The sequence below is a fragment of the Trachymyrmex cornetzi genome, unplaced genomic scaffold, assembly GCF_001594075.2.
Source record: "Trachymyrmex cornetzi isolate Tcor2-1 unplaced genomic scaffold, Tcor1.1 scaffold16, whole genome shotgun sequence".
Lineage (NCBI taxonomy): Eukaryota > Metazoa > Arthropoda > Insecta > Hymenoptera > Formicidae > Trachymyrmex > Trachymyrmex cornetzi.
Window position 1 is genome coordinate 1,385,605 of NW_017296201.1, and position 14,987 is coordinate 1,400,591.

Below are 14,987 nucleotides of genomic sequence, written 5' to 3' on the forward strand. Positions count from 1 at the left end.
TTATGACGATATCTTTTTATTAAGTAATTAGTACGTTCCCATACAGCACCAAAATTTTTCAGAAATATCTCAGAAATATTTCAACTGAAAAGTGTGTGAAACATTTCATAATAGTTGCGAAATATATTTGCAACATTTTTTAGACAGTTCTAGAATAGCAAAATGTCAGCGATTGTTATGCTTGAAATTTTGTAGAAAAAAGTTGTTGAAAGATTATTGCAATAAAAATTGCAATCTTTCTTAAATATTGCTAAAAAGTTATTGAAATTGCTGAAACCTTTCTAAAGTGTGTCAGAATGTTGCTGAAAATTTATAAAAATAATTTTGAAAGAATAGATCCCTAAATGAATTCTAACACAAAACTAAACGAAACTGTACTTTCAAATTATATTAATTTTCACCTTAGAGACTTTAAAGTCCAAGTTCGAGGCCTTCAAAGAATCATCTTACTAGAATACAGATGAAAAATCTTATTTATATCTTTTCTACTAAGATATTACTAAGATATTACTAAGATATATCTTAGTTATATCTTTTATTCTGTACGGATTTTTATGAAAAATAAAAACTCTGTCGCGTCCGTCTAGTAATGTGTCGCGTACTGCTCTTCATTATATGTAAAAAGTTGAAATAATTTTGAAACTTTTCTGAAAACTTTTTGCAACAATCGGTGCTGCATGAATTATTATTTATTATTGCTATATACATAGCAAACAGCGAAACTTATGCATTTGTACAGCTATCGTATAGTAATTATATAAGAACGATAAATAAAATACAACGAACACATAACATTGTGGTGTTTTTAACTAATAAGTCTATTTAATAAGTCTACATCAATTACTTTATACAATTTATTTTATAATTATTAATATTATGAAATAATTGCAGAGTTCAATTGCATTCTATTTAACTATGAGACTATATTTAATTAACTGTTATTTATTTCTTAAATAATCTTACATATAATGTGATATAATATTTTAAAGTTATCAATATTGAAAAAAAAATTCTTCCATTTCCGTCTATAACGGGATCAAAGTGTTCCTGTAAATTCAATATTTAAATATATTTTGTATGTTTATTATATGTATAATTATATTATTTTATTTAAAAAAAATTATTTTTCGAAAATATATCTATATTTATATACATATCTCCGTTTTAAGATAATTGAACATTAATAATTGTCATGACACTAAAATATTGAAAGAGCGAGAAATCTTCCTATTATTACCTTTATCACTGGATACTATTTCCTTACACTGGACTGTATATTGCGACTTTGTTTTTAATTTAAGATTTTTAATGTCATTCTGAAATAGATGCTTCTGTCGCATTTGATTTTCAAGGATACTCTCCAACTTCATTATATCACTTTTGTATTTCTCCTCCAACTGCAGCATTTCTTCCTGTAACAGCGATGTTACAGGTAATGTTAGTAAATGTGAAATTAAATATTTAACAAATATAAATGTGATTTACATTTGATATGATGCGTTGCTTTAACAGTTTCTGAAGTTTTGATTGCTCTTCCACTAAAAGTGTCAAGAAACTTAATTTTTGCGTATGTTCCCGAAGCAACTTGTTAAATATGCTTAATTCTTCAACGTAATTTTCTTTGACATCTACAATAAAAATATAAATGCGAAATATAAATCTATGAAATTAAAATACGTTATAATATATATTATTGTAGCGCATAACTTACGCTTGATTCGTTTAGTGAAATACGTCGTTGTCTCACTTAAATTGGCTTTAATATCATATACTATTCGACGAAGTATTGTTTCATATAATTTGTTTAAAGATAAACTCTGACCAAATTTGTTCATTATTTTCAGCTTTATCTCATCTTGTAATTTTTTATTATTGACACGCATATGATTACAATCGAGTTTAATTCTGTGGAGATGTGTTCGAGCATCTCTGCAAACACAACATGTATATTTCGTTCATAAGGATCGTCAATATTGGTTACATTATTTATAGGCTCGCCATGTACAAAATTTACGTACTTGTGTTTAACATGTAATTCAAGTGTTTCCTCGTATAACTGTTGTATTCTCGCGTATAATTTAGACAGTTTTTTCGTATCAAATACTACGCAATCATGCACTTTAAATGGAATTTGTGACTCGCTAAAATATTGCAGCTGATGTAATTTCATTAGCACCGTAACTTGCACATTGTTTAATTTTTGCTGTTTCTTAAGCTATTGAACAGATTAAGGAAACGATATCACTTCTATATGAAAATTTTTCTTAGAATTCTTCACATAATTTTTTTCAAATTTTCTATAAATTTCAGAATTTTTCAGAATTCTGTATAATTTTAGAATTTTTTAGAAAAAATTTGTAAAATACGAATTTGTAAAATACGAATTGAGGAACACTTTTTAGAAACACTGAGAAAGTCTTTCCTAGAATTCTTTAATTATAGTATTATATATGTAAATTCTGAAATATTCCAAGATTTTTAAGAAGATTTTATCTCATTCAATAATTTCTAAAGACAAGAAGGATATTCATTTTGGCTCCCGATATTACACGTTAAACTATTATACATATCGTTGGAAAGGTAGAGTACGAATATCAATGTTTGAACTCAATATTTTTGATACAAGTACCACTTCCAGCGCATGGAAACCATATATACTAACATATTTGCATTTCTTGAACACGATACATACACGATATAGTTTAGCGTGTAAAGACGGAGGCCAGCCAAATTTTAATGGACAATGAACATCCTCCTTATAAAATCTGAAAATATTTTTGTCCAGAAATTTTCATAAATTTAAAACATAAAATTTCTTAAAAATATTATAAGATATGAGAACTTTTTTACCAGGAGACTGTTTTATTAATGAATTAACGCATTAAATATATAATACCATAAACATTTTTAAATCATCCTCATTTTTCTTCAAAACACTCTCTACAATTTTTAGCTTCTTCATATGAATTTGAATCTCTTTATGAAGAGTTTCTATAACTCGTTGCGCATCCCTAATTTGATGTTCACGCGCATATCGTGTTTCTCTTATCGAAAATACCAAGTCATACAGTGTTTTATCACATTCTGGCGGACATACGTTTTCATCGAAATAAATTAATTCGGATTCTCCATTATCATCACCGTCCGTTTCTTCTGAATCCGTTTCAGTCGTGGTAGTTTCTAAAGTAATAATAAATGACTTAAAAAAATTGTACACTTTAATTATACATACAGAGTGTGCCAAGTACAGATACAGGGTTTCCAAAAATCTGGATATAATTGAATGATTGTATGAAACATTTTTATTGGATTCTTTTTAAAAAATACTCTTATTACCATCGTCTTCCTTCACTTCTTTATATTTCTTCTTCAATATTCTACGTAAAAAGTTACAGAACTTGTTATCACTTATTCTATGCATGAAATTGGAAAAAGAATCCTTTATCTGATTACGTAATTCTGTAATTTCTTTCGTTTTAATGTCAACTTTGTCGGTTGCTATCTGTATCTGAAAATATTAATTATTATATAATTCTTAGTCTTACACAGTTAGCGTTAATCATTTATGAAAAGTTCGATCTGTATTTCCAATGTACTGTACATTTGGAAGCAAAAGAATTTTTACAGAATGTTCAAATATTAATGAAATGTTCAGAATGTTATACACGAACATTTCTTGTATCACGAAAATCACTCACGAGCAGTACATACGCATTCCCTCTGACAGGAAGTTGCGGCAGAAATAAAAGTCATGGTAAAATACATTAACTAACTGTTTCGGGGTCTTTTCGCAAATTTTCCCCTAATTCTTACGAAACGAAACTGCTCTTTCTAAAACTTTATTCCCTTACGTTTTATAAAAATTTTTATATTTCCAGTTTTATATGGGTTAAAGGATTTCGGTCACCATTATATCTCGTCGATCTTGAAACAATTAAACAATTAAATAAAAAAAAACATTAACTAACCTTTTTCCTCACTGTTGCGACTTCTTCTGATTTAAGATTAACTTGGTCATGTAATACGTTTTCCATTGTTTCATACTCTTTCAAGATAATGTATTCTTGACGGAGCGTCAATAAAAATAGATTAAGATTGATATTCTCGGTAACAATGTTCAATCTATCATGTTCTAATTTGTCTAACTTCTTGTCTATATTTTCGCATTTGATTTGTATACATCTTAATATGCAATCCTGTTCGTGTTTTTTTCGCAATATACGAGAAAATTTCATTTCTCGTTCCCACGAATTCTCGATGTCATCGCTTAAATAAAACAACTTCATATTATCTTGGATAGTGGGTTGGACTTTCAGTTTCTTTTCTGTAACATAAAATAATACGAACTTTTACTAAAAAAGTCCATATACATAAACATATAGATTTTTTTTTACTACCAAGCAGTTCGCTAAAAGTTCTTGCACTTTTTGGAAATTTCTCATCTAGAAGTAGCACATCGTATTCTTCGTCTGGACTGTCTGGACAAACAGATATTATTTGCCCTGGTAAAATTGCTGTTTGTCTTTGCTTCATGTCTGCCTTTAATATATATTCTTCGATCTATATATGTGGAAAAATTAAAGCCCATCACACACAAGATAACATAAGCTGCATAAACATAGCATAAGGCTGAATTAATGAGCATTTTATGTAAATTAATTTGGCATTTCATGTTGGATACTCATTGGTTCAGCAACCTTACGTTGCTAGGTTTTTGCAGCCTACACACACTCTCTCTCTCTCTCTCTCTCTCTCTCTCTCTCTCTCTCCTATACGATATATAATTTAAATTCTTCCAATAAAATATGCCAACACAAGATATCGCAATGTGCGTAAATAATTTATTCTGTACTATATTCATGGAACAGTGTTGACTCTTAAAGGCAATCATATTTTATTAGCGATTTAATTTGTTAGAGCCTATCATTAATTTAATTTATTGCTAAATTCTTTCTATACGATATAATATAAATTGTTACATTTTTCTTATCTTATCAATAAAAACTCGCTAAACACAAAATTATCAGTAACATTACATCAATATTATAATTTTTCACTCAATGATATAACACATGTATGTAACAGTTACATTATTAAGTAGGAAATTATAATATTTTGATATAGTATTGTTTTTACTTTGTGAGTATAAGTGAGGGAATACGTACCATTACTTTTCTCTCGGGAAATTCTACATTAATATTTAACGCAGGAATAACTGGCAAAGGTTTCACACTTTCTAATGGTATCTCGGCGTGAATTTTTTTGAGGGATTTTATTAAATGTAGAACTTCCGTGTGCAAGTGTTCCTTTTCTGTTCTCACAGCTTTCAATCTTGTATTGAAAGCTTCTTGCTGATAGTAAAGCTGCAGATATCATCAAAAATTTTTGTAAAGCTTTTGATATAGAAAATATATAATATGAAATCATATATAATTGAAAATAAATAAATGAAAGTAAATGAAATAAATGAAAATAAATAAACATTTTTTTTATTTGCAAACCTTTTTTCGGCAATTTAGCAGTTCCTTATATTTCGAAAAGAGAGTATCTCGTTCTTCCGACAGCAAGTTAAAAACTGAAGATGTCTTTAATTTATAATCACCGATAGTTCTTTTTGCTTCCTCTATAGCGAGTACATCGTATGTCTGATTAACAGATATATCCGGCTTTTCATTATATATAACTTTCCACTGAATAAAACAAATGATTAAGTTACAGTAATAATAGTAATAATATTTACTTTTATATTAATATCTATAAATTATACTAACTTCTTTTTCGCGTTGTTCCAATCTTGTTTTTCGCAAAGTATATTTACGTAACATTTGATTTAATTGAATTCCCAGGCTGCTGTCCATGTCTTCGTAATTTATATCCTTTAAGAAATCCACTGTTGATTTCGTTTTTGCTATTTCAATTTCTTCTTTTATTTTCGCTTTATCTTTTTCTCGGTTCTCCATCTCGTAATGTTGCGTTTTGATATCCGTTATACTACTCACATAATAGACAAAGATATGTTTTAATCGTTTTAGATGTATGAATTGTTCATAATAGATATTTATCAAGCATACAAATTACCTATTTTCATTCGTTTTTTTGTCGAACATATCTATATATTTTATCATGTCAATATGCGGCAAAGTAACGTCAATATCCAAGATGTGTTGACGCAAAGAATATACCATGTTATCTGGTTTCCTGTATCAATATAGATATCACATCATTCGTGTTACATTTTTAAGATTTGAAAATTTTCACTTACGATATTTTGCAAACGACAAATGGTAAGCATGTAACAGGTTGAACAAAGTGTTCTAGAAGTTTTTGTAATCCAAGTTCGCTTTTCTCCACTTTAAACGCCAATTTCTCAAATACTGCAGACATTTCCGCATCCAATTCTTTATTTAGATCAGCTATAATTCTAAAATCCAGTTCTAATTCTTTATGACTTAATTGATGAAACTTTGGCAGTGCATTATTCCTAATATATAAAAATATGCATTAATATAATTTTTACTTAACGTTGCTTAATTATAATAATTACACAAGAAGACCAGTTTTGCTGAAGTATCCAAAAAACCCCGCTATAATCTTATGGAAATTGGGATAAAAATATAAAATTGAGGTCGGTGGAGGTAGTGTTAAGATGGGGGGTGAGACGCGTTTAATTTCCGTAAGATTATGGCAGGATTCTTTAAATACAAACCTGAAAATAATTATTGGTCTACCTAAATAATTATATGAAATGCTCAAGCTGACAATTGCTAGAATGTCAATATTTTTACAAATCTTTTAGACAATCTTTTATAAAAAATTTAAACAATATATAACTTGAATAAAATAACGCAGTTTTGATAATAATTTTTTGGATAATAATTAAAGCTATTATCAAATTTCGGTTGGAATAGGAAGATTCTTTAATGAGAATATATTGTTACATGCTTCAGCAAAATTGTTCTTTCCGCGTATATATATTTGACATTATCTAAACCTTTCTACAATCTTGTTATATTCTTCGCTTAATTTGAGTAATATCTCTAAAGTCTGACGTTTACTTTGTTTTGCCGCAGTCTCAATTCTGTTATATTCAGCTTGTTGAATCATTTCTTCCAGACTTGCATAATCAATTTCTTCGATATCTTTAACACTGGTATATGGCTATGTCATCATATCAAAAATTAATTTATTAGAGCATGCATTTACATGAAAATCAGTCTCATTATGTTAATTTCAAGTTAATAATGTTTTGAAAAATAATTAATTAATAAAAATGCATACTAAAGATAAGGTCCCTTTGGTTTTTTCAAATTCGATTTCTTCGAATGGCGTATCGTCGTTTATTTCATAAGAAAATAAATTTCCGTCATATCCACATGTAAATAACATTTTTTGATCATGGCTGAGAATCATTTTTGGGATGTAACCATTATAATTATCATGCATTGGAAGTATCCAATAATCTGAAAGATCTGTATAATTTTCGGGTTTCCATCTACAAATTCGTATTTCTCCGTGCTCCATTCCCAGAAACAAATACTTTCTTTCTTTACTAACGATAACATAAGATGGACAAACAATAATACAAAATCAATTTTTATGCAATATAAAAATTAATTTTATTTGCGCTTACTAAAAGAGACAACTTCGTATTTCTATGTCATCTGCGTCGTATATTGCGATACTTTTAATAGGCTCCTTCTCAATATCTTCTGTAACCTCAGGGCTTAGATATTCGTACATATATCCCGCATCAAATCCTGCTATTGACAACCAAATAATATCGCGATTAATATATTGTGCTGTTAATACTTTGTTTGGTATTTTTGGTATATATACTTCTGGCAATGGCTCTTTTTCTTCTATATCTGTTGAAAATTTAATTGTCTTACTTTAATTTTATCAATTTTGTTTCTATATTAATTTAAATTAAATGATAAAATTAGAATACATTATCATTTTAGAAAGATGAGTTAATAAAAAAATAATATATTAACCAAAAAATTCCTCCTCGTTAATTTCTAGTCCAGGACTTTCAGCTGTTAATCGCTCCATTTCTTCACGTTTTTTCGCTATTTTCTCTTTTTTCTCTTCCTCTCGATGTAAGCGTATTAATTCTCTTTGAATAGCAGATTTTACAGAATGGAATTTAAATGCTTTCGGTTGACACTGAACGAGTTCATATGAAGCCATAGTGTATGGTTGAGGTGTGCTTGGTAATACAACTTCTACGCAATCACCTTGTGAACATCCAATTAATAATGTAGTTTTCTATAAAATGGGATTAAATTAAGAACAATTATGGATAATCCGATGTTAAATTGTAATTATATTATTTACACATTGCGGTTTCCACGTGAGACACGTGATTCCTGAAGGTACTTTTATGAAGCCAATTGGCGTAATGACAGGAAAAGTTTCAGTGATTGCAATTTTGAAATTAAACACAATTGAATCTTCACCACCAGTCACCAGTAGGCTGAAATATTCTTGCATGGAAATTATTCTTACAACTATATATTTATGGCAAAACTCTGGTAAAAATATTTCCTTGAATTCTTTATATAATTTTTCAGAATTTCTATATAAATTCATACTTTTTAGACAATTCGTAATTTTTTATAATCAATTTTGAAATATTCTAAAATTTCTCATTCTGTAATTTCCAAAGAATTATTTATTCGGAATTATTCCGTTTTTCTAGAAAATATAATTAAAAAATCTTGAAAATAGTTGATCCGATTCATTTCGAATAATTCCATAATTCCCTACTTTATTGTAGTACATATATGAGTACATACTACACACTCACAAAAGTTTATTGAAATCGGTGATTACACACAAAACGAAGGCTCTCCTAGTAAAATAGCACTTATTAAAATAATGTTTTTCATACTTGCATGATGGATTTAGAGACATTGTGGTTATTGCCATTTTGTGTGGTTTTATGACTTGAATCAGCCTAACATAATCTCCCTTTATATTGTCAATAGTGTCAGCTATTGATACCGCTACAACAATTATACGAATAATACCACTTCCGAAAGCACAAGCAAGTGTTGATCCTGTTGCTTCAATCTTGCGAATATACGAAAGAAATTTTATCCATTATGATTTTATTATAAAAATATTTATTATATGTATGTAGAAAAAAAATGTGAAGATTTCTTACGGCGGGGGGAATGTAATCATATATAGCAAAACTAATTGTAAGCGATAAAATACCAGAAAACGAATGTAATTTCTCATGTTATTTTGTGGCGCTATAGAAAAGTGTTGTAGATAAATGTAGATTTCAATATAATAATATTTATTTTTTTTAAATCAAATAACTTATCTGAGCAATTTTTCTTAAAAATGCATTGTTTTCGATATAAAAATGTCTAACATTTTATTTTGAATACCCGGTATATATGTTACAATCTACTATAATATTAAAAGAATGTCTAATTGAAATCAGATGAATATAGATTTATAAAACCTAACTTTTTTACCTGACATGGAAACCAAACAACTTGACTACCGGTGTCGTTAAATTGGTGTGCCAAAATTAACTTTTTTTCTAGATAATTATAAATATGCAACTGTCCGGTTTTACTAAGTGTAGCTACAAAAGGACCCCACGTTGCATTATCCATGTCGGCTATAGCTCCCGCATGGCAAGTAAATATTTTTTGCGGTAGTTGTGTTGTTAAATCATGGAAATCTATTAGCCAAATTCCACCATTTCCATCCTTAAGAAAGAAAAGGTATTTAAAAATTGCATAAGTATTTCACTCATCTTCTTTTTCTTTAATTTATTTTATGTTAAATTTACTAACGCCGCTATCAATGGTTTTTAATATTTATGTTATAGTGGAAATTTGTTACTTACTTGTGCATACCAATATGTACTTTCTGGATTATCTGGTTTTTGTTTACGTATACACATTAACATTGCACTTGCTCCATCACTCTCACTAATGTGATATTCATAGATAGGTTGAATTTCTAGAAAACGTTCCCCATTGTGAGGATTTGCTTGATCTATAGTTTCATAAAACCAAATTCGAATCCATCCATCTATACCTATACAATTCATTCGTAAAAATTATTAAAATATTATCTCATTTAGCCTAAATTTCTAGATATGTATATTCTAACTACGTTTTAATTTAAGTATCATTCTGGTGTATTATTTTTTTAATTTTCTTGTATTTGTAAGTTATGAAGATTTTTGAAAAAATATTTTGAACTTCTTTCACGTTTTATTTATTTCTTCAAAAATTATAAAATAAGAAATTTTAGAAATTTTACAATTAGTATATTTCAGAAATCACGTATGTATAATGTAAATAATTCTAAAAAAGATGAACTGCACTTTCTCGGCACTCTTCTGAAAAATATTCTAATTCGTATAAAAAGTCTAAAAAATTTTTTTAAAAGGTCAAAATTAGAACAAAAAAAATTCTAAAAAATTCTAAAATTTACATGAAAATTAAAATTTTGAAAAATTTTATAATTAATCTAAGGAAAATTTTCACCAGATTATTTTGGTAAAGATAAAAATTTTAAAAAATTCTCATTTGAAAACTTCTACATTGCTAATAAATTAATATTTCAATATCACGTGGTAATTTATAAAAAAGTTTTTAGAATTGTATCTGATTCAATTCTACTGAATAGTATGTTTTTTTAATACTTCTGTTGTTGCCTTTTCTATAAATTGTCACCATAACAATATAAAAGATTTTTATACCAACTGATATAAGTTCCCCATTCATATATTCAAATTGTGTAATTGCTTTAGAGTGACATGGCTGCCGATTTTTTCTACATATTTCAAGAGTAATTGAGTCTTCTTCCCACAGTAAAATGTTTCCCCACTCGCAGCCTGATACAATCTAAAAATAGTATAATTCTATATATAAGTTAAAAATGACTAAATTAAAATAATTGATATATTTGAATAATATGTTTACCTTGCCATCTGGCATGATATATACGCCCACAATGTCAGAGATCTCTGTCTGACCAAATTTACCAATTTCGCCTTTTAATTTAAGCCCAGTAAATGTTTCGGAGATTTTCCAAAATTTTATATGTCCCAAACCACTTGTCGCTAAATATCCAGGTAACGACGGAGATATCGTTATATTGTAAACATCTCTATTGTAAGATTTACATTTTAATGCTATTTCAGACTTCTGCCAATCCCAGAAGGTAATTGTGTAATCTGGATGTCCTCCTTGTGACACCAGCAACAAACCATCCGCACTTCAAAAATATGTAAAATATATAAATTTATATAAATATATAAAAATTTGTAAAATATGTGTGAAATATTTAAAGTATAAATATATTGAAGTAGTAAATACGATCTTGCGATCTTTTAGATTCTTTATAAAATACCTGTATACTAAATGACAATAAGATGTCATCGTGCCATTGTATAAAATTGTCACAATATCCATTGAAGGCCATTTATAGATTATTATTGGAGGTTTAATACCATTTTCACCAACGGCAATATGGTCAAACGTTGGACTTTTCTAAAGAAGCAGCAAAATAATACTGTGAGAAATCATACTGCATGTTTTCGAAATTTTTATTTTCTTTTCAAGAAAAATTTATTAAAAATTAATGAAAAAATTGGACTGTATTTTTTATTGCATTTTTGTTTTGACAGGATTCTTTGTATACAAGTTTCTATGTCCCAAGCGAGTACGGCTATTGTTTATAATAGACATAAAAAATTAAAGAATACCGTCACGTGTCCAATTCCACCACCCGTGTATCCTCTTCTGAACCACAGCTTTTTGGTTACGGTATTTAAAAAATGTAAAATGTTACCAGAAGCAAAGACGACAACGTTCGGTTCTATCACACAAAGATTAAAATATCTCTGACAATCGTACGAAAACGAATGACTATAATATTATCTAAGAAACATATATTTTCAATTTTGTGAAACTCCTATAGTTATTTCATTACCCACACACACAAACAGAACAAATCACAATTACATCAAAATAACGTTAGAATAAATCGTGATCAAAAAATAAAATTATTTTAGAATAATTTTTTAATGTTATTTTAATATTATTCATATGAGGTCTGCGTTCAGTGCGCCATCGCGGTATCAACGAACATTCGCGCGGCTCGAAAGAAGAAAGAGAAAAATCTAGCGATCATTTTACAGTTTTATAACAATTAAGAAGGATACTGAAACTGTAAAATGTTCATAGGTACTGTTCCATTCATCACGCGTTTTGCTCCGGATACATATTTATTCGAATCATAGGTTTCCTCATGTATTCTGCCATCATCTTTTTTCACTTTCCACTTTTTCTCATCATGAAACTTGGATTGGTGTTTCTGCCACTCGTCTTTCGACATTTTATCAGTAAAAATGTATTGATAATAAATTACTAATAAATATTTCCGTTTATATTATCCGACGTATTAAAACGATTCTGGAAAGTAGATACAGCGCATTTGCTAATACATATATATTGATATGCAAGGTAAATGTGCAGCTTCGAGAATAATAAAAGTTTCCAATATGTCTCCATAGATACGTAGTTTCTGTTTATTCGATAATCTCAGTTTAATTTGCGTCTCTTAAAATACTTAATTTTAAAACAATGCATACATAAAAAATGATTCTAATAATTTATAAGATACAAACAGAAATATTTGTCCCTTTTGGATTTTACTACCTTATTCATTTGAATTTTTCCGCATATTTTTAAGATAAGATTTAACAATGAATTTGAATCGATAAAATACGCGTATGTGGGCTTTAGATTCTATTAGATGGTAATCGAGTCAGTCATTTTCGATTTAATCAGAGTCTCATTATTTAAATCGAAAATCTAATTTAATCAGATTTTTTATTTAAATAATAAGACTTGCACCACATTTTTCGATATACCATATTACGACTTTATCAGTAGTGTCGATAATGTAGTTCGCATCATTCTATAAAATTGATATTGATGTCGCTGTATGCAGTGTAAAGATAAAGTCACTAAATTAGTGACTTTATGTAAAGGAGCTTCCAACAGCTTCCAACCGTCATTTGAAAAAGGCCGGAAGCGGGTATGGCCGCCATTGCTCATGTCCGCCAATGGCTGCTCTCATAGCCTTCAGGCCCTCAGGTTTCTCTCTGCTGTAACCGAGTCGTGGAACTTAAGTCGTAGGCATGCTGCATGATATGAGAATATCTTATACCATGATCAAAACATTATGCGTTGTTGATCTACGACTACCTATGACTGCAACTCACGTCTCACGACTCAATTACGACCATCTTTATGCTGAGAGAGCTGAAAGGGGGTGACTATAAATTCAGAATCCTAAAAGTATAGGACCTCTAGGAGTGACGAGGAAGGATTGTATCGTCACAACTACCATTTTACGAGGATATATCAATAAGAATAATTTTATTTCGAAAAATATCTGTCAAAATTTAAACCTCTCTCTCTGAAACTTCTGACTCCGGTACGTCATATTAATTCGATTACGAGACTTCGAAAATATTTGTCCTTGACTAAGGCAATATTTATCGCAGTAAAATTATTCTTAGGTTTAGGTTCTCTTTAACATCTTAATATTTTTATAAAAGATGCCCATTAGCATAAAAAAATTATTAAATTGTAATTTTAAAATATTACTCGAGTTCTGGTCATGAATGCGTTTCAAGATTGGAAAAGATTTCGGCGCGTAGTTTGCAGAATCAGATATGTATATAAATTCACACAGAAATATTTAAACATATGAAAATCGCTTTGAGCGAATATAGAATTTCTTCTTTGATTAGATAGTAGTTTTTTCATTTAATCTGTAGTGCGCACTAAGTTCATTTCATACATATAAATACATATAAATACGTTTCATAAAGCATAAAACTTTTATATAAAATAATGTTGTCGCGAGTAGACGGCGGAAGCCGATAACAAAACATGTAATTTTCCCATTCTTTTTCGTTTTTTATGCGAAATTATTGCATGCGCATTGTGTTTTTGTCAATACTTTAATTATGCATGGAAGGATTTTTAAATCTTTAAATGCAATTAAAAAATTAGAGAATCTGAATTTATGGTATAAACAGGACAACTACAGAATCCTGTTAAACAAGGACAAATGATACTTACAAGAGCTGTGAACATCAAATCAAATAGAACAATGCAGTCTATGTTATCTCATTGCAATCTTTCTGAAAGGGAGCATTTTAATGTTACTACCACGTTGCAACATTTTACAATATTTTTGCAATATTGCATTCTCCAATAAAATATTTCTGCAATTTTTCTGTGCTCTGGGGATAATATATTAAAGCTTTAATGTTGTCTTTGAAATATTTTTAAAGATAATAAAATAGTGTTTTAGAGATAATAAAAACAAGGCGATAGTACAATGAATCAAATTCGTTTATTTAAATTTATTTAATTTCAATAGAACGCCGCGTATGACTAATGATACGACAATGATTTGTAAAAACAGAATGTATTAAAAAACTCGATCCTTCAATATAAGTCGCTAATCTTTAGGTAGGAAGATTCCTCAGCGTAATATTTTTTTTCTTGTAATTACTAATTGTAAGTTAAATTCGACAACACAAATCGAGATAAGATGGAGTACCTAAATAAGTGCTAAACGTACGGTTGCGATCATTTTAATTTACAAGTGTTCACTGTATGGTTCATAATAATAGTAATAATAATGATAGTATTTTATACAACTTCGCTCTCATTGATCGTCAGATAAAAACACGCGTCTTCACGTACACATCATCTTCAGAGCCTGCTTGCGACGATACTATTTTATGCAAATTATTCACATATTTCAAATTTGATCGCTCCTTTCCCCTTGCATGTAACTATAATATCGACGTATTACTCTTTAAAGCTCTACACTGATTTAAACATACATACGACAATCATTTATATGATTCATTGCAATAAAAATTATCCTTTTACATCGATCACAAACCCAATGATACCTTA

The 14,987-nt window shown here is 28.8% G+C and overlaps 1 protein-coding gene across 1 annotated transcript; it reads right to left on the bottom strand.

The window, feature by feature from the left end:
- Positions 1 to 1,036: 1,036 nt before the first annotated feature.
- On the bottom strand, positions 1,037 to 12,540 carry LOC108758553 (uncharacterized). Its single transcript, XM_018503555.1, has 27 exons — positions 12,203 to 12,540; positions 11,744 to 11,906; positions 11,389 to 11,528; positions 10,959 to 11,253; positions 10,736 to 10,880; positions 9,872 to 10,065; positions 9,492 to 9,731; positions 8,894 to 9,075; positions 8,338 to 8,476; positions 7,995 to 8,268; positions 7,631 to 7,865; positions 7,279 to 7,549; positions 6,992 to 7,158; positions 6,263 to 6,481; positions 6,079 to 6,198; positions 5,772 to 5,991; positions 5,502 to 5,690; positions 5,166 to 5,363; positions 4,398 to 4,560; positions 3,969 to 4,324; positions 3,337 to 3,508; positions 2,897 to 3,180; positions 2,019 to 2,215; positions 1,712 to 1,929; positions 1,486 to 1,628; positions 1,238 to 1,412; positions 1,037 to 1,047 (listed from the first exon to the last, which is right to left on the bottom strand). Exons 1-27 carry the CDS (start codon positions 12,373 to 12,375, stop codon positions 1,037 to 1,039), a joined length of 5,283 nt encoding a protein of 1,760 aa, XP_018359057.1. The 5' UTR covers positions 12,376 to 12,540.
- Positions 12,541 to 14,987: the final 2,447 nt, after the last annotated feature.